This window comes from Histoplasma capsulatum (assembly GCF_000150115.1).
Source record: "Histoplasma capsulatum G186AR genomic scaffold supercont2.7, whole genome shotgun sequence".
NCBI lineage: Eukaryota > Fungi > Ascomycota > Eurotiomycetes > Onygenales > Ajellomycetaceae > Histoplasma > Histoplasma capsulatum.
Window position 1 is genome coordinate 1,009,198 of NW_025544807.1, and position 19,607 is coordinate 1,028,804.

The window sequence follows — 19,607 nt, forward strand, 5'->3', positions numbered from 1 at the left end:
ATAATGATTCTGAGTAACTGCTAGATTGCTGTTCATTTGATGTTTAACTTTTATTTTAAAATAGAGCTTATTCTCTTTGATATTTTTTATTTCAAATCTTTTTGTAATCTCTGTCAATATTCAGTTCAATTGCTGCTCTTAAGATTCTGTTATCTGACAGTTATTAATATACAATATTAGATAGATCTTACAAACAGAATGATATAAGAATTTATTATTGTACAGTGAGATTTTGAATTCTAGAGTGATGAGATACTTTATTACAAAAAAATATTATACTTTTACTGTTTGCTTTATTCTGTAAAGACTCTGTTGAAGCAGATCAACTAGACTCTCTCTGTTATACTTAATCTCTATTGACAATTGTATATATATCATTTTATACTGTGGTAGTATACTGTTTAAAAATGCAGAGATGTAGTTGATTATCTTGACTTTTCACTTCTTTGCTGTTGAAATTGTAAATAAGCTCTGAAATATAAGTTCTGATATCACTGTAGTGTATGATCTTGTATAATAAACTTCTTATTATTGAAGAAATCCTCTAATCACTCAGTAAACTTTAAATTAAATTATTTCTTTCTTATTATTCAATTTACAATCAAATACTTATTTATCAGTTAAGATATTTATATCTGAGATCTTCTCAATAATAATATATATCTACTTGTTCTCAAACATGCTGATCTTTTTTCTTATTATTTTATATCAATAGTTTCAATCAGAGCTTTTTTTGACTTCTGCTATAATAATTGAGTAATTATTTAGAATATTTAGAATAGAATCATTCTTATTAGTAGAGTTATCTGATTTATCATTCTTAATAAGTTCTATCTTATTATCTAGAAAATATATTAAATCTATTGCATTTTCAAAATCATCATTGATAATCATTTTCAAAATGTCAGATTTTATCTTTACTAGATGTTGTAGAAAGCAGTATTATTACTTATTAACTATATCTAATATATTCAATTCTTCTGATAATTTACTTGATTGCTTCATTATATTTACAGATATAGTTTCACTTTTATCTAGTTTTTTATTGAATACAATATCTTATACAATCTCAAAACAACAGTTGATTGAGTTTTATATATAATATTGATACAGTTTTTGATAGTCAACTAGCTGTCATTTCTTATCATCAGTTCTATCTATAAGTTTATTGATAATCTTTAGATTTTTTTTATAGATTTTGCATCTTCATCTGTGTATTCAGTGAATAGTAGATTGCATCTCAGTTCAAGCTTCAAATGATATAAATGAAGCTTCTTACTTGCACTTATAAATCTTAGTTGATATTGAGAATATATTAATTATTATAATTATAATTTATATTGTCTTATTTCACAATTCTCTAGCTAATCTACTATTAAATAGAAGACTTCTTATTTTTTCTATAATAATTCTGTTGATATATTCAGCAGAGCTGTTTGATTGCAGTATATTAAATATAATTATTTTATACATAATTTCTCTGCTCTGACAGTAGATCTTCAGATCTTGATCTTTAAATTTACTGTTATTATTTCAGTGTAGAGTCTCTATATAATACTGTGTAGTTATCTCAATGCTTGTAATGAAATTTATTAATCTTGTAGTAGACTCATTTTTTAATATTATTAAAATTATTCATTGATATTTTATAGCATTATCTATTATCTTTAATCAGTAGCTAGTATTCTCTCTAATAAGTAGATTATTTCTGTCAAAAAATGTTTTTCCACTCTCTGCTAGATTGATGAAAAATCTTATTATCAGTTTGATAGCTCATATTATAAATATAAAGATTGAATATATTATTTTTACTTAAATACAGACTTTGTAAAATAATAAAGTTTATTGACTGATGATTTTTATTTCTAAATATAAATCTGCTGTCATTCTGAAGATATCTATAGAATTCAGATGTTTTAATTTTTGATGTTACTGTGTTATTATTAATTCTATAATCTTTATATTATTATTAAACAGTATCAGTATTACATCAGTAATTCTGTTATCTGTCATTATATTGACAGATTCAAATTTACTGTTGAATAAAATAAATTGAATTAGATTCTTGTAGATAGACAGCTTCTTCATTTTGTAGATATTATTATTATTCAACTTTGCTATAAAAGAGAATATTTTATTTAAAAATATAAAGAGTATAGTATAATTACTACTGTATATCAATTACTTGAAGATAAAGCTCTGATGTATTGTGGTTCAAAGGTTGCTTGAGCTTCTCAAAGCTTCTAAGCTTTGCAGCTTCTCTTATACGAAATAACTAGCGCGGTAGCATACACCATCCTTGATAATAGAGGGTGATATATACCATGGAAGAATAATAAGCTGAAATTACTACATCCTTCTCTACCAAATTCATCTACACCCTTGTGATGGTGTTCTGCCATCCACACTCATCTTCACAGTGTGCTATCTCTGAAGCATTTATAGTGCATATTCATCAAGCCCTTGTTGTGATTGTGCATTGTCTAATCCAAAATGATAAGATACTCTCATTTCACATGCACAAGAATTTCTATCACAACAACACTGTCTCATCACTAATCATGTCATATTTGCAACTATTTCATTCTATTTGTTTGCTTGCATCTGTTCATTCAATCTTCTCTGCCTTGTTTTCAATTGTTCTATATATCTATCTTATTCTATCAAACATCTAGCCCTCTCTGTTCTATGATATGATATCTGATTGTTGCAGTTCATGCTGTTCTAGTTGCATCAGCTGATCTACTGATAAATTCTCATTGATCAAACCTTGTTGAAAGCTAATTTGACTGTGAATTGATGGCTTTCATGATTGCTAATTATTGCTAATTGTTGCTAGCTTCTACTTCTCATTGCCAGAGTGTATATCTGACTTACAATTGTCCAAGCTCCTCTTCCAATGACCCTCTCTTGTATGATCTCACTTCTATTGAGAAGGTCATGTCTGACACTGTTGTGGGGGTTGGATGCAATGATAATAACATAAATATCTCAACTAATAATAAAAATATGAATGAAGCAGTTGATGAGATTGCTGGTGCAGATATGAGCAGTGATGGCAGCATTTGTAATAACAATGTGATGATGAATGTCTCTGTGTTATCTTCTGTTGCTACTCTCTCTGTCTCTATTTGTGCCTCTGTCTTCTCTGCTGTCTCTGTCTCTTCTACTATCTCTGCCTCTTCTGCTGTCTGTGCTTCCTCTGCTGCCTCTGATTCTACCTCTTCTGCTCATATCAATCCCTCTCTCTTCTTCCATGCTGATTTCTTGCTTTCATCCACCCTCTTAGAGATGTTGTATATCTTCAGCAGCCTTCCTCTTTATTCTTCATACCCTCCTTCTGCACCCACTGCTTCTGAAAAAACACATTTTCATATACAAGTTTTGTACAATACAATCCATTTCACTAGCTATTTGTTGGTCACATCTCTTGTTTGAAGTAAGTATGAAATGTTTAGCAATTTTATACATCCCAGAGAAAACACTGTCATTTGAACAGATTGTGTCAAGCATATGTAATACCCTCTTCTTTGTTTATGAATTTTATTTTAACTTGTCATAGATGAAATTGTTCAGAGTCTCCACATCATTGAGATCATGACAGATGAAGATCTCTGTACTATATTTACTCATACTAGTTTTTGCATCACTCTCTTATCTTCACACACTTCCAGCTTATCAGATGAATGCTATTGTTCTTTGTGTTAGCATATAACTTTCAAACTGGTTATTTATAGAAAGGATATATGTGTGCAGGGTAGTTCAAACAGCAATATAGTATTTTTTTATACTTGAGATGAGTATATATCTATTCCTTGTGTGAGTTGTGTGCACAGCAAAGACCCATTCCAATTTTGTATTCTGTCTTCTGTGTATGATCATTTCATTGACCACTCTCACCTCTGTTGCAATTGTTTATGAAGCTTCAAGAGGAGTTTCTGTTCTTTCAGTAAGTATACACTCTTTTCTTTATATTATAATGACTGCTAATACTTTGTAGTCACTTCAGATACCATCTTATATACATCTATTGCTGCTTCTATTTTTGATTCTTTTGCAACTCATTCATTCTTCTCCACTTCTGCTTCCACTTTCATTCTTTCATCTCTTTCTTTACTTTCTGTCAGATGAGCATTCACCACTTATTCTTATAGAGGTTCAGACACTCACTTCATCATTTTACCCACTTCTGTCTCACTCTCCTCCACTCTGATTGATTTTTCTCTATATACACATTCTCATTATTTTATTAGACTTCCTGCAAATCTCTTCATTGAGGATATTGAATTGATATATCAGATTCTTCATGAGGCAGAGATGTGCTCTGCACTTCTACACACTCATCTTGAGATTTTGAAGTTCTTGATATAGATTGAGTTTTAATTTTTGTTGCATACAAATTGTTTCTGAAGGTGTTGAGCTGAAGCATTTTATTGATATGCATCTTTTTCTTTTCTTTGTTCTTGCAATATTTATATATTTTTAGAAATTGAGTGAAGCTCTTACAGCAGTCACTAGAGCTGTATATAAATAGATCTTTTTTCTGACTTTCTTTTTTCCTTCCTCTTCTTCTTACCTGATATCAATCTCACACAACCTTTTACCAGTTCTATGCTTTGATAACCAGATGTGGTAGATCTTATATCTTTCAATGAGAGTGTTCTGCCTCCATGCATTATACTGTCCCTCTTCACAAGCTCAGATAACTACAGTGAATGATTCATTGAAACTAATCTTGCTCAATCTCTGAGTGTTCTCAGATGCTGCAATGACTTGATTCAGTGCATCTACTAATATTTCTGACAGTTCATTCTCTGAGATCTCTGTGTTTAAATTAGTATAGACAGTTGAATTCTCATCTGAATCTCTTTTATTCTTGTGATCTGACTCATGTGTTGATCAGCTGCTTCAAGCTTGCCTCTGACCACATTGCACTCACTGTCTATATTGCAATATCATATAATCAGTGACAGTCTCATCACTTATCAGCATATACTGTATGCTCATTTTTTCCATTTTCTTTCATTTCTTTTTAATTATTGTGAAGAGATCTGAGTAAGTGATATCATCTGATTTGTAAGTGTTGATGATTTCTCTAACTTCTTGAGACTTTTCTATTATAAGCTCTCTTTTCTTCAACACTGATGATAGTGCTGCAGATGATCACAGCTCATTTGAATCTTCTGCTTTCATCTCTACAAAATAAGAGTTATTGATGAGATTATATAGAACCCACCCCTCTGATTCCTCCAAAGCATACATTTCAAGAGGATGTGATTTGAGGATTTTGTACAGCTCAAACCATCTTGATTGAAACTTCTCAGATCTCTCATTGCATACAAGAACTCAAGTACCCACTGCAAGACTCATTTCTTTTACTAGTGAGTCTTATATTCTTTTTGATTGTATGGCACAGTTGAGCAGTAATTCATTTGCTTTTGCTCAGATGTGACTAACTTCTCTCACTCTTGCTTTCATATTCACAATCACTATCTTCTTCTCTATCTGCTTCTGCATATCCCTCAGAATACATGAATATATCTTATAGAGCAGGTAGAATGATGAATGCTTTGAGACTGCATACTGGTAAACTCACATTGCAAATAATACTTGTTCAAGATATTCATCTCATAATTTTGTGAACTTCTCCACTAGATATTTTGTCAGTATGCTGTCTAGTATTCTGTTCAAGCATTCAACTTTTCCATTTATATAAGAATAATAGAGCATTGTCATACAATGCTTCATCTGCAACTGTTTGACAAAGTGTCTCACAGCTTCTTTCACAAGATTTGCTCCATTATCTGTCAATATCTCACAGAGCATATCATAGCTAATATAGATATCATTATATAGAAACTTAGCAATGGTTTCCTCCATCACTTCTGACACTGCTTGCACAATTGACCACTCTATAATGTAATTGACTGCTGTTATTATTCAGTAGTTCCCATTTGATGTCTGTGGTAATATCTCTATAAGATCTATCCCTCAATGTTCAAATAGCTTAATTGTACTTTCTATCTGATGTTGTGCTCTTTCATACTTCAACTCTTATTTTACACTCTTAGAGACTTGACAGTTTGAGCATTCTCATATGTATATCTGAATATCTTTCTTCATGCTTAATCAGTATACTCAACCTTTCAGAACATCTAAGAGTTCTAAACTTCTCAAATGACTGAATTTCTTGTGCATATGACTCATCAGATCTTGTCAAAACTGAGACTCAAGATATAATGTCTCAGTGTAACTGAGATCACAGTAGAGCACAATATCTTTCTCCAACTTCACAAGCTTAAATTTCAGAAGCATTTCTTCTATTATCTTTGCTAGATATTTATTATCTGATATGCTTTCATCTCTCAAATAAGTGATTATAGCTTTCAATCACTCTGCCTCATTACAATCTCTCAGTGCTGTCAGTGTAAGCTCTCTCTGTGTCACATTTACTGAGTCTTCTCTTATGAAGTCAGATCTACAACTTATAGCATCTGATACAATAGCATTCAACTCTTTTTAATATTTGATTTGAAGATTATATATCTGAAACTCTGATATTCATCATATCAGTTGCTTAGAGAATTTGATTGTTATTTGCAAATAAATAAGACTTTCATAATCAGTGATCATCATTGTTATATGCTCATTGTCAATATATCAATTTTATAGATCTAGTGCATGCTTGATCACTAGAAGCTTCTTCTCATACACAGAATAGTTAAGCTCTGCACTCAATAACTTTCAGTCATCATACACTACTGAATGTAATTTGTCATTCTTCTTTATTTATAAGAGGAAGCATTCAATGGCCCATTCTGATGCATCTGTTTCAATTGTGAAGGGTTTTATACAATTCAGTTGAACAAGCACTGAAGATGTTGTCATACACTCTCTTAATTTCAGAAAGATCTCTTCACAGAAGGCATTTCAGATGATTGAATAAAATTTCTTCTTACACAGCTCAGCATTCATCTTTTTAAAAAGATTCAACAGCAGAGCTGTAATTTATACAAAGTTTTTCACAAATCTTCTGTAGTATAATATCAGTCTCAGAAATTGGCATATATGATGTACATTTCTAGACCTCAGCCATTTTGCAATAATCTTCATCTTTTCAGAGATTGAGTGTATGCAACCCCCTCCCACAAGATGTTCTACAAACTTCAACTTCTTCATATCAAACATATATTTTGATGATTTAGTGTAGAGCTTGTGCTCTGTCAGAGTTATGAGCATCTGATCTATATATTGTAGATACTCTTCATACAAATTCAAGAAGATCAAGATATTATTAAAGTATATGAGACACAATCAGTCATTCTGCTTAGCAAGAATCATATTCATTATCATTTGAAAGATTGCAGAGGTGTTTGTAAGCTTCATTGACATCACAAAAAATTCAAATTTCCTTCATTGAGTGTTAAATGCTGTTTTGAGCACTGACAGTTCACCTACACAAATCTGTCAATATTCTGCAAGTAAGTCAATCTTCATCAGATATCAGACATTTTCTACTGTATCTAGTTGTTGCTGAATTCACAGCAGTGAATATTCATTCTTTACAGTGAGCTTATTGAGCATCTGATAGTCAATGCATATATGCCATTCTCCATTCAGTTTCTTAATGAATAGAACTGGGAAGCCTCACACACTAGAGAATGATTGTATGAGACCCCTCTTCAACAATTCTTCTATCTGCCACTGTAGTTTCTTGAGATGTATTTGCAATAGAGAATATATGTTGTGATTTATTGATTTCATATCCTCTATATCAATTTTGTGAACAAATTCTCTTTCAGACAGCAGAGAAGATGAAAGATTCATTTAAAAGATCTTCTTATGCTTTTCAAGCAGTGCCTTCATATGCTTTTTATTTTTAGAGTCTTTCACAGACAGCAATTCCTCTGTCTTAGATTCTCTTATAATATATAGAATACTCTGAGTTGAAGGTTTACACAGTGCTCACTTTACTTGATATTAAGTGATGAGATTCAAGCCTTCTGTCTCTGACGCGCAGAATCTGCACCTCATATTCATAAATAGTATTATATAAACTTGGTTCTTACAATCTGTCAACTGTATGTGATATGTACATCAATGAATTCTGAGATCATACTTCTAAAATCAATCAAGTCTCAAAATCAGATTGTATTCTACATCTGAGAGTATATGTACTCAGATGCAGCAAGACCATCTCTCAAAGTGCAAGAGTATCTTTATTCTCACAGATAAGATAAGATATCAATTGTTTAGAAGCTTTACTCATTTAGATTCCTCCATCTATTATATATCAGACAATCTTATTAGCATATGATCACTGATATACTTTGTTGAAGCACTCATATTCAATAACACTTTCACTGCCACTTCTCTTTTCTGCCTCAGATACTCTTTATACATCAGTATATACAGTTCTATAATATTCAGATGCTCATCCACTTCTTCTTCTACACTCATCTCTTCATCAATCTTATCTTCAGCTCTTATAGAATTCAGAGAGTCATCTAGTGTAGACAACTCATTCACTTTGAAGATCTTCAGCAGTTAATCAACAAGCATCTTCAGCTCTGTTGATCTGTCTAGTTTTTTGATTTTTTGTTCTACAGACAACTTTGACAATCTCTTGTATTATGATTCTGTCAGCCACAATGAAAGTATGCTCTGTGCTCACAACACCATGCCATTCACTCTGATGAGTTCTTCTTGAAAGGTTTTGAAGCTTTCATAATAGTGTTGAAATCAATATTCATTACATCTGAGTGTCTCAGTGGTGGTGCTGTGGGTGTAGGCATGAATCTTCTTGCATTCATCAATATCTTCTCTATTTGTCTTCACAGCTTGCTCACTTGTTCTCTTGTGAGTAGAGTCTCATACACTTGCTCTACTGTCAGTAGTTGTGAGGTAAGACACTTTCATTCAGTGTATAGCTCAGACATCAAATTATATACAAATATCTGCAAATAGAAAGATGTCAGAAGCTTCTGATTCATTGCAAGATAACACAAGCTGAAATAAATATAGTACAATACAAGATCCTCTTCTTGCTTGCATTTTACAAAGCATTCATAACACTTATCTTTAGCATTCAACTCCTTGAAGTTATGCAGAATTCATCTTATGAAATCATCTCACATCTGCAGTAGTCTATACTTGTCAGACATCTTCACATTCATTTTCTCAGCTGTCATTCAAAAGGATCTAGCTGTTTCTCTAAGAATAGATGCTGTGTATAAGATCTGCTGTAATTCAGTGGGTTGTCATCTTATAAGCTCATACTTCATATGATAATGAGAATATATATGACTCAATCAGTTAAGAACAGCATCATTTTTACATTCATTATCAAAGTATGATGAATTAGATAGATCATCTGATTTGATATATTTTATGATGAGTGATGTATCCTCTGGGAGCACTGTTTGTGTTGTGTACACTGAGTCAGAGTCATTTACTGAAGTGTTAATATTGAGTGAGCTAGTTAAACTACACAGTGGAATCTCAAGAGTTGCTGAACATTCAGTCTCATAATATATATATTTCAGTTCTTGACAAAGGTCAGCCATCTGAGCATCTCATTCATTTTTGATATTTACTAAACTATCTGCAAAGTTCACAGCATCTGCCATTTATTGCTAAGTAACTTCTGCATACTGATGTTTCTTCTGCACTTTGAGCTTCATCTGATAAAGATTACACATCACTAGAATCTCTTTCAATAAGATATTACAGATGAGAAGCTTGTTGTTCTCAGATGTAAGAGCTGCTACTCTACATACTGCTTTATATAGATCTTCAGAGACTAGTTGCATTTCCTGTGGTTTGAGTACAAGAGATGAATGTTGGTTGTAGATGTTTATGATAATTATCATCAATTGTACACTTTTCTCTGTGTCTTAAGAATATTATTCTTATGAAGTGATTTCTTGATGATATTCTCTTGATTGTATGACTGGCTGACATCTTCTTCTTAAGCTTGTAAGTAAAGTGGTTTTTTGAACCATCATCCACCTCTACACCACTTTTCTACACTCTTGACTCACTTTATATTTTGAGATGAGTTATCTGCTACTGACATTGCAATCAGAAGTGTTTCAACTTCACTGCTTGTTTGTATGATTGAGTTCTTGAGTGTAGAGATGACCACACTGACATGATAACTATAACTTATATTGTAGATGGAATTATCACACCTTCAGAAGTGTATACTCTCTTCAGTTTAGACATACTATCAGATGTAATTCAAAGATTGCTTGAGCTTCTCAAAGCTTCTAAGCTTTGCAGCTTCTCTTATACAAAATAACTAGCACAGTAGTGTACACCATTCTTGATAATAGAGAGTGGTGTACACCACAGAAGAATAATAAGCTGAAATTACTACAGTATGAGTTTATTTATACTTATCAGATTCACTTCTAATTTCAGAATATAGTGAATACTGATTAGTAGTATATTTATCTTTTCAATGATAATCTTTGTATTGTCTATTACTGCAGCAGATATTATTGTTTCATCTATTATTTTCAGTTTAATAGTGTATTTTTGAAACTTTGCTATAATAAAATCTTTATAAGATATTGTATGAATATCTGCATCTGAGTCTAGAATTCAGATATTTCTTGTGAGTCTTTGATCATTTATATAGATTTTATCTATTATATAGAATACTTGTTTTATAATATTATGAATAGAAGCAGTGTCAGCATTGATATCACTTTTATTTTTATTTTTATTGATATTATTGAAATTGAAGAAATGTTTTTCTGAGTATTTCTTTCAGCAATTATTCTGAATATAATCAGTTCTCTGACAGTAAAAACAGATCTGTATCTCACTGCTCTTTTTATCAGATCTGAGATTCTTTTTCTTATTTTTATTTTTATTTTTATTTTTATTTTTATCTTTTTTATTCTTTTTGTCAGATTTGAAGTTCTGTGTGTTGTTGATAAAGTTTTTAGATATATCAGTATTGAATTCATCAGTTATTGAGAGCTGTAAGAGAATATTATAGTAAAAAGTTATAAAATCATTCTCTAAAAGTTGAGTGTTATCTTTCTCAATCTGATTCATACAGTTCTTGATAAATAAGACTCATTCTTTGCTTATCTCAGTAAGTAAGCAGTCAAAAAACATGAAATCTTTAACTCTATATTCTAGATAAATATAGTCAGTTTTTATAATAATCAAATATTTGATAAATATATAATCAGAATCTTTTAACTTGACTGTTATATTTATTATTTTTTTATATAATTTTATTCTTAGAATAGCAGATTTTTCAGTGAAATTATTTTCTATAATAAATTATAGAAAATATACAGATAGTTTGAAATTCTTGAATATAGTAAAATAAGATTTTATCTATAAGACAATTGATAATCATATGTAATTATATAATTATATATTATATTCTTTTTAAAATCACTGTATATCAGTGCTGATATTATCATCAGAGTCTACTTACTTCTTATTAAGAATATCATTGATCTCAGATTATCTCACTGTAAGAAGAATTTCTTTTTTTTATATAAGATAGTTCTCAGATTCAGTCAGTACAACTGACTTTCTTATAAATTTTATTTGATTATAAAACTTATTAAGAATTTTTATAATAGCAGATGTTCTGTCTTTTCTCTGCAGATAGTTCACTAGATTTATACTAATATTATTATCACTTATAGAGATCTGATCTCTATCAGTTCTCATTTGTTGAACTTCATATTGAAATCTTATAATCTTCAATTTTATATGAGTTTCTTCATTTATATTATGACTACTAGAGCCACTCATGTTATCTGACATCTTATTGTTGTTAACTAAGTCTTTGTATTCAATATTCAACTTGTTTGATTCTTTTTTGATTGTGTTGTCAGATTCAAATGCCTCTGAGACAATCATCTATTAATTAATTGCAGATGTTGACAAATCTGCATTCAATCCCTGTTGTGTCTCTAGTGTTTGAGGATTTCTTCTTCTACACATTGTCATGTATTCTTTTGTTAAATCAGGCATTCCACCCAATCTCAAATTAACCATTAGGTTCAAAATAACTTATCAAGGTGTCTAGGCATGCTTTTAACAATGCATGGAGATGTAGTTAGCATGTTATTTCAGTGGTTCTGTTGCTTCTTAGGGCCATAACCTGTGGGAGGATAATGTTGTTGTTATTACTAAACTAACTACATGAGAGCAACACAATATGTTGGGGGGCACGTGATAGGGTAGCCGTAGTACCCACTAACAACGCTTCAACCGCCGATGAGTTCGCCAAAGTCGGTGTGGGTTGGTCTGTATATAAGTACGAGTGGATCCCAAGAGGATTTTATTAAGTAAATGAGGATGCAATCAGGGTAAATAAGGAGAAATATATGTTTATTTAAACGTGTATGTGTATATAGATATAGATATATACGCAAGGACAAGCAAAAAATGCGTTAACATACATGCATAAAGATCGTTCCGCATCTAGATCTCAAGTCTAAAGTATACAACTCGCCCGTCCCTCCCTCAGCTCGCTCAAAAATTAAAGAACCAAAAAATAAATAATCCTCATCCCCAATCTAGCTCCTCCTCGCTACCTCCCTTGCCACAAGCGCCCCGAGCGCCGCCCCAACTCCACTCCCATCCTTCGCAACACCCAACGTAATTCTCTTCTCCCCTTCCTCCCCAATTTCCGCAATCTCCCTAAACGCCTGACGCATATACTCCTCAAAGCCAGGATAATGCTCCACAACGCTGCCATCGACCCCGATGTCCGCCAGCACATCGGGACCCTCCCGCAATTTCCCCGTGGAAATAATAACTGCAGCGAGCGCGACGGCGCTCAGCCGCGCCGCCCGCTTGCCGATCGCGTGTACTAGGATCTTTACCGCCTGACAGTCGTCGGTGCTGGCGTTGTCGATTTGGAGTTCCTGTTTCAGCTGCGCGCGCGTCGCGTCGAGGTTTGGGAGCTCGTCTGCCTTGACGGTACTTAGGAAGCTGGTGTCGATGCCCCAGGCGCGGCATAAGCCGGAGTCCGGCGGGATGGTCATAGCGGCGTCGTCGTTTGTGGTGCGGAAGAGGCTGACGGCCGGATTCTCGCTCATGGCCAGCAGGGCACGGCGCAGGATCTCGCCGAGGAACATGCCCGAGACGCGCTTCTCGAACATCTGGATTCCCGGGTTGACGCTGTCGGCGTCCAGGGCGGCGTCGAAGCGCGTGTTGGGCAGCACGGAGAGGTGGTTATCGAAACTGCCCCACTCGACATTGATGACCATCTCGCCGGTGGTGCGGTCGTATTGCGTGTCTGGGTTGACCTTGTCCATCTTTGTGATGCGTGCGAGCTTCTCGACGTAGGCGCCGTTGGTGCCAGTGCCGAAGATGGCGCCTATCAGCGCCTTGCTGTGCTGGCCGGAGCAGTACGATCGCGCCATCAGCGTGCCGACGGTGTCGTTGACCAGCGCCGCGACGCGCACGGGCAGCTGGCGCTGGTCTATGGCGTCCTGTAGCAGTTTGCAAACGTCCTGCCCAATGACTTCGTCGATGTCGAACCCTTTCGTCCAGCGGATTAGTTTGCCCTTGTTGATTCCCTGTTGGTCGACGGGGAAGCTGAAGGTGAAGCCCATGTCGAAAATTTGTTCATCGACATACGGGTCTGTGACTTCGCCGGTCTGCCTCCGCTCGACGTGCGCCGCGAAGTGGTCTGATAGATGCGTCCTGAGGAACTCTTCGATCTGCCGCGCCAGGAACGAAAAGAGCTCCCTCCCATGCCTCGTCACCATGAGCTCTGGTGGGATCGCGACCTTGGATTGCGAGATGGAGAAGGTGGAGTCTCCGTGTAGATCTACGCAACAGACGCGGAAGTTGGTCCCTCCTAGATCTACCGCTAGATAGACGCCCTACATATTTATAAAAAGTTAAAACATCTCCCCCAACTTAACATGATATTTGGATAAACGGTTTTTGGCCGTGGTGTCGCGAGTTACATGGAGTTTAAGAAGAGAAAGTGCCCACCTTTTCCGTCCCATCGGGCACTGCAGTTACATACGACGGAATCTGGCGCAATGTAGCTCCGTCCTGCTCCAGGCCTTCGTCCATCTGCCGTATGAACTCCTTAACACCGCGATGGACATCTTCCGTGGGGTATTCAAACAGTTCGGCGATGCGGCGGGCCTCATCGATGACGGGCGAGGACGACATGGTGTAACGGCGTAGAGGTATGTTATGGAGGAAATTGAGCCTTAGGCAGGCCCGAGAGTTAGGTTTGTGGAAGGTTATTGGAATGAAAATGCAGGAAGAAGCTCTTTGTATATTCCAGATCCTCGTTCCTTGGTATGGTCGAAACCGCCTTTTTGGACCACGCAGGTGGGGTAGAACGTAGGGGTAGTGATATTGCAGAATGGCCCGCTGTCCCTTATAGTGTTGGGGCCAGCTGCCAGCTATATACAGAGTCGTATCGTAGGTAGGTAGGTCGGATCTTGATGCTGTCCTTGATATAATCCTCATAGCGTCATAGTAGCAAATCTATCCGGAAGCTAGCCCTAACCCTATATTCTCCTATTTAGGCCAAGCACGGCGTCTTAGAGGAGGGGAAGGTCCCAAGCTAAAACCCCCACCTTGCTTAGCGTTCAGCCGGGACGGTAATAAAAGGTTCCATTGAATCGTTTTGAAGCCATACAAAGTATCAGCATTTCCTCATTACAGCTGCTGCAACACAGAGATATGAGTATCCATATGTATCGTCGATGTCACTCTCAGAGAGAGTATGTATACTAGTATATACAGTGCCTTAAGGTAGAGGGATAATACACATCACACAGCGTAGAAATAGCCGATGCCCAGCTTCAGCTTCACCAGCAGCTTTTGTGGATTTTTTCTTTTTTCTTTGCTTTTTTTCTTTTGTAACCTTCTGAGGCGACCTTCTTTTTTCTTCAAATCAAGGTTCCCATTCAAAAACTCAAAGTATTCCCGAATCCCGAGTCTAAATCATGCATGCATGCATGTGGAGAGCGATGGCCCTTTTCCAATTTGCGGAAATCATATACAAGGCTCTGAGGGCGGTGCTTCGAACTCTTCCACTTAGCCAACTATCGTAAGGGAACTTCATCAGCGGCTGTTGTTCTATAGCTTGGATTTAACAATGATGGACATATTTACAAACGATACAAGCATACGTTTGATAGCTACTTTCCCCGTTTTGGGTTTCGCTATCTGCGCTTCAACGCTAACCACCGCAAGGGTATGTCGCCATTCTACCTACTACCACAAAACCAATATCACATTATGAATAACGAACTACACATTCATTTCAATTAAAAGGATCACACATAATAACGGCTGCCACTTGTCATTGAAGATCACACTCTATATGACTATTGTGCGACAACCTAGGATCGTAGAAGGATGGGTTCAAATTCACAGGGCGCCTGCATCGTCCATCCATTTGATTTTCCCTTTCCGCCTCCCCCATCTGTGTTCGGTGTTGCGAATTAATACGTCAGTAATGTTTTGTGTTCGGTGGGAGACCCCGTTTCTGGTCATATGCCCGTGAATCTGTCAGTGATCAAAAAGAACTCGCAAGTCATTCAAGGCACGAACACGCTCCAGCCTTCGGCTCATGTAGCGGTCCCAATGTGACAGGGCATAATGGGCGAAGGAGAGACATGCGCCCTAGGTTCCTTGGATTCTAAGGGCATTGAAGTGGTTGAGAAAGTAAGAAGTCCCATTCACAGGCCATCAGCTTAGTCAGTTGGCGGTACCGGCGCCGGAATTAGGATGTTCCAGCCATTGCTCTTCTACCCGCCATCTCCTCCATTCTCCTTCAGCTATCTGCATCCACATCTTCATCTCTACCTTGCAAATCATGTCATCCCGCCCTTTCAACCCACTGCCTGTATGCCCCATCCCCATTCAGTGGGATGTGCCAGGGCGTATTGCAGAGCTGCAGGCCAAGATTGATGATCCTGCCACCAGTGAAGCTCAGAAGATAAATCTCCAGACTGCAATCAAACTATATCATGACAAAGAGCTCCCAGGACGGCTTAAATGGATTCAGGATGGCAAAGTTGTCCAACTTAAGGATATTGATTTCCACCGGCCGCACTGGACTGAGGTACTTTCCTTCACCCCCACCCCATCAAATGACCCATCAATTTCTTGCGCTTACCTTTGTTTCAACCTAGGGTCATCTTCAGCAAATATCCACACAGGCTATGATTCCAGCTACGAAGCCAGACCCATCTTCCGAACCTCCTTAGTCTGTGTCAGCGAGTATAGGTGCTAGTCTAGTCCATTCGTCTGAAGACGGACTGGCTAGCGTCCATTTCAACCTCTTTTTAGCCGTTCAATTACCACCAGCGTCATGCTGGTAGCAGCGGGGATGAGCCATCCAATCAAATCCCTTCAACATGATATTCGCACGAGCTGGCCGGTTCCATACCTGTTATCATCGCCCACATTATTCCCGATCGAAATTACAATGCTCAATGATATTGGAAGTAATGCTTTAGACAGTCTTTGATACAGATCTAATCGCTTGTGCCATCCCTCCATCCTATGGGGGACTTGGCTCAAACATCTCAATAGCGACGGCTGGTGGAACGGTGTGGGGAACGGTCTGGCGACAGTAAACCACTGTTGAGGTACAGCTGCTAGATTTGCAAGGCAGTGCTGTGTCTGGCTGGATTTTGCAGCATCATTGTTACTCCAGCAGCCACTCTGGTGCGGGTATCGGACAATCTCTGTACTTTGCAACCGCACCAGGAAACCAACATTCATATGTTACTGAGAAGAAGAATGGCATTATTAAGCAGCTTCCAGTTGTCTAGCAGTTACCTGGCCTATCTACTTATTTCATGACTTGAGGTGGTGGGTGGGGCTTGTATGTAGCGTCAACAATCAAACCGCTGAATAGCTAGCTGCATGCAAATTCTTCGCACATTTTCTAATGATTGTTAGTATTTTCCAATCCGGATATCTATCAACCCTTCGATGAGATTATCACTTTGATCATATGGTTATGGTAGAGTAGTGATTATATCAAATGAACTGACCAGCTCACTGGTTAAAGCAAGCAAGAAGACCGAGATACTTCCCTTCGATGATATAAACAGAGTGAGATACACTTCAACAATAGAAACAGGGAGAAACAACAAGATGGGGGGGAGGGGCGGGTCATCATTTTTGGCATACACTCAGTGGAACGACGACAGATACATTGGATATATGCACAACTGCTCGAAAATGGTTATTGGTCAATAATAAATCTCCCACCATGCATTGGAAGGTTCCCCCGATAGAAAATATTCATCTCTTCGATATATGCAGTGGTTACCTCTCTGTATATAATAGATATAAAGTCGCTAAAAGCCAATGTTGATATAAAAGCACAACGCAAAAATAAACATATTTCAAGCGGCCACCTTCTAATGCTGGCGTACATGTATATATGCACTTCATCCCATCTGTCCATCCATCCGTGCCTCCATCTACATTTCAGTTCCCACCTCCTCTCCCCGCTCACTGCCAAACCCATACAGTCCCCCGTCCAGAATCCACCTCTCATTATCCCCATCATCATCCTGCACCCTCCGCCACGTCTGCTTCTTCTGCCTTGGCTCCCGCTCCTTCCCTCCCCCTTCCCCATTCCCATCAACAACCTGCCCTTTTGGCTTCCACACAGGCCTCACCAAACCCCCACCTGCAAGCAGCGGGTTCCGCCCGAAGCCCCCCTTCCGCTCTCCATTCTCCTCCTCCACCTCCTCCACTTGCTCCTCCTCCCGTTCCTCCTCCTGCTCCCCCTCCTCAACCACCCCCCTCTCCACCCTCCTCAACACCCCTTTCCTCCCCCCGTCAAAACTCAAACTAACCACCACTGACCCCCTCTCCCTCTCCCTCTCCTTCTCCTCCATCTCCCTCAGCACCCGCTGCTGCCGCTTCAGCGCCAGCGCCCGCTGCCCCGCACTCATCCACAGCGTGCTCGCCGCATGCACGTCCGGCGTCTCAAACTCCGCAACCTCGTCCACGACCCTCGTGCGCCGCGCGTTCTGCGCCTGGAAGCGAAGCAGCTTGTCGCGGTGCGCCTGTGCCGCGGCGAGGTCGTGCGCTGTATTATCGTTTGTGTCGGTACCGGGGCCGCGGCCGTGGCCGCTGTTGTCGCTGGAGATCTCCCCGTGCCGTTGCTGCTGCTGCTGCTGCTGCCGGTGCCGGTCCCCCTTGGACCCGGCCGCAAGGTTATGTGCGCGCATCTTCTCGTTTCCGCGCTCTGCGCGCAGCTCGCGGATCATCTCCTGCACCTGGCGCGGCGAGAGTGGCGGGTGCTGGCAGAAGGAGCAGGGCTGGAGGCCCTCGAGGGCGCAGATGATCTTGCCGCAGTTCAGGCAGTTGGGGGCCGGGGTGAAGAGGGGGTGCAGGGTTGCTTGGCAGGAGCATTTCCTTTTCTGGCGCGGGTTGTTGGTGGTGGTGCTGCTGCTGGTGGTGGTGGAGAGGGAGGGGTTGGTGGTTTGTTCGAGCTGGGCGATGGCGGCGGTTAGGTCGGCTATGTCGGATGTTGTAGATGTAGTTGTAAATGCAGTGGTAGACATGTTGCGGTTTCGCGAAGGGGAGGCCTCTGTCGAGGGCGATGATGCGGCATGATGCTGCTGATGTCGCCGCGCAACAGCCGCCCTCGCAGTCTTCGACCGTACATTCGGCAGATACTCAGATATCAACGGCCCGGCCGCCGAGGGAGGCTTCCTCTCTGCCTGCGCTTGCGCTTGCGCGCCTCCCGCCTTCCCGGTCTTCTTCCCACCATCTCCTCCTCCAGCACCAGCACCAGCACCAGCACCAGCAGCACCCCTCCCCCTCCTCTCCCCAAACCCAACAATAAACTCCAGCGCCCGCGCCGAATCGCCCAGGATCCCGCGCAGATGCTCCGCGGCGCGCGCGGCGTCCAGCGAGCAGGTGTATTCGAGCAGTTGGGTGAGGGAGGCGTCGTCGAGGTCTGGGAGGAGTGCGGAGAGGCGCGGGCGGGCCCAGGACGATAGCTGGGTGGAGGGTGGGGGCATTGTCGGGGCGCGGGCCTTTTTTGCTTCTTCTTTTTTTTTTTTTTTTTTTTCCCTTTCTTTCTTTTATTGCTGGATTTGTGGGGTTTTGAGAGAGGGGTTCCGGGTTCCGTCCTTCTCTATGCAGAGTTCTGCAGACAACAGTTGTCAGTTGTATGCTGTGGGCAAACGTCTTAGTGAACGACCATCGTTCCCCCTTTCGGGTTAAGGCGCTGGGATGAACTCTCTGGATTTTGTCGATCGCCCGAACCTCAACTTTTTATGTTTATAGACTCACGGCCCCCCACCCATTCTTCCCACCATATCGACGACAACAACCAGTAAAACCCGCGAGTTGCCAAACGCAGCATTCTCACCTCAAAAAACGACGAGCACGAACATAACATTCACGATACAATTTAGTAAGTTACTAGCAACTAGCAACTAGCATAAGGCTCAGGGTAACTTAACTAGTTCCTCGTCAACGGTAACTAGTTCGGAGTAGAGCAACTAGTTATACAGTTATATGTTATATAGGTATTCCCGTCGAAAGCTTGGGCTTTATAAAGGTTGATAATTTGAACCATAATAAGTTCTTTCGTTGATACC

The 19,607-nt window shown here is 38.9% G+C and overlaps 4 protein-coding genes across 4 annotated transcripts; 1 reads left to right on the forward strand and 3 right to left on the reverse strand.

The window, feature by feature from the left end:
• Nucleotides 1-12,110: 12,110 nt before the first annotated feature.
• HCBG_05632 (uncharacterized protein) lies at nt 12,111-12,465 on the reverse strand (the record flags this gene model as incomplete). The annotated part of the gene is made up of 3 exons (XM_045432681.1): nt 12,111-12,142; nt 12,181-12,288; nt 12,444-12,465. 3 exons carry the CDS (start codon nt 12,463-12,465, stop codon nt 12,111-12,113), a joined length of 162 nt encoding a protein of 53 aa, XP_045286797.1.
• Nucleotides 12,466-12,560: 95 nt separating this feature from the next.
• On the reverse strand, nt 12,561-14,321 carry HCBG_05633 (glucokinase glkA; the record flags this gene model as incomplete). Its single annotated transcript, XM_045432682.1, has 2 exons — nt 12,561-13,877; nt 13,993-14,321. 2 exons carry the CDS (start codon nt 14,176-14,178, stop codon nt 12,561-12,563), a joined length of 1,503 nt encoding a protein of 500 aa, XP_045286798.1.
• Nucleotides 14,322-15,841: 1,520 nt separating this feature from the next.
• HCBG_05634 (uncharacterized protein) lies at nt 15,842-16,235 on the forward strand (the record flags this gene model as incomplete). Its single annotated transcript, XM_045432683.1, has 2 exons — nt 15,842-16,090; nt 16,161-16,235. 2 exons carry the CDS (start codon nt 15,842-15,844, stop codon nt 16,233-16,235), a joined length of 324 nt encoding a protein of 107 aa, XP_045286799.1.
• Nucleotides 16,236-17,465: 1,230 nt separating this feature from the next.
• On the reverse strand, nt 17,466-19,022 carry HCBG_05635 (C2HC5 zinc finger domain-containing protein; the record flags this gene model as incomplete). The annotated part of the gene is made up of 1 exon (XM_045432684.1): nt 17,466-19,022. The coding sequence occupies one exon, from the start codon at nt 19,020-19,022 to the stop codon at nt 17,466-17,468; it is 1,557 nt and encodes a 518-aa protein (XP_045286800.1).
• Between the last annotated feature and the right edge of the window lie 585 nt (nt 19,023-19,607).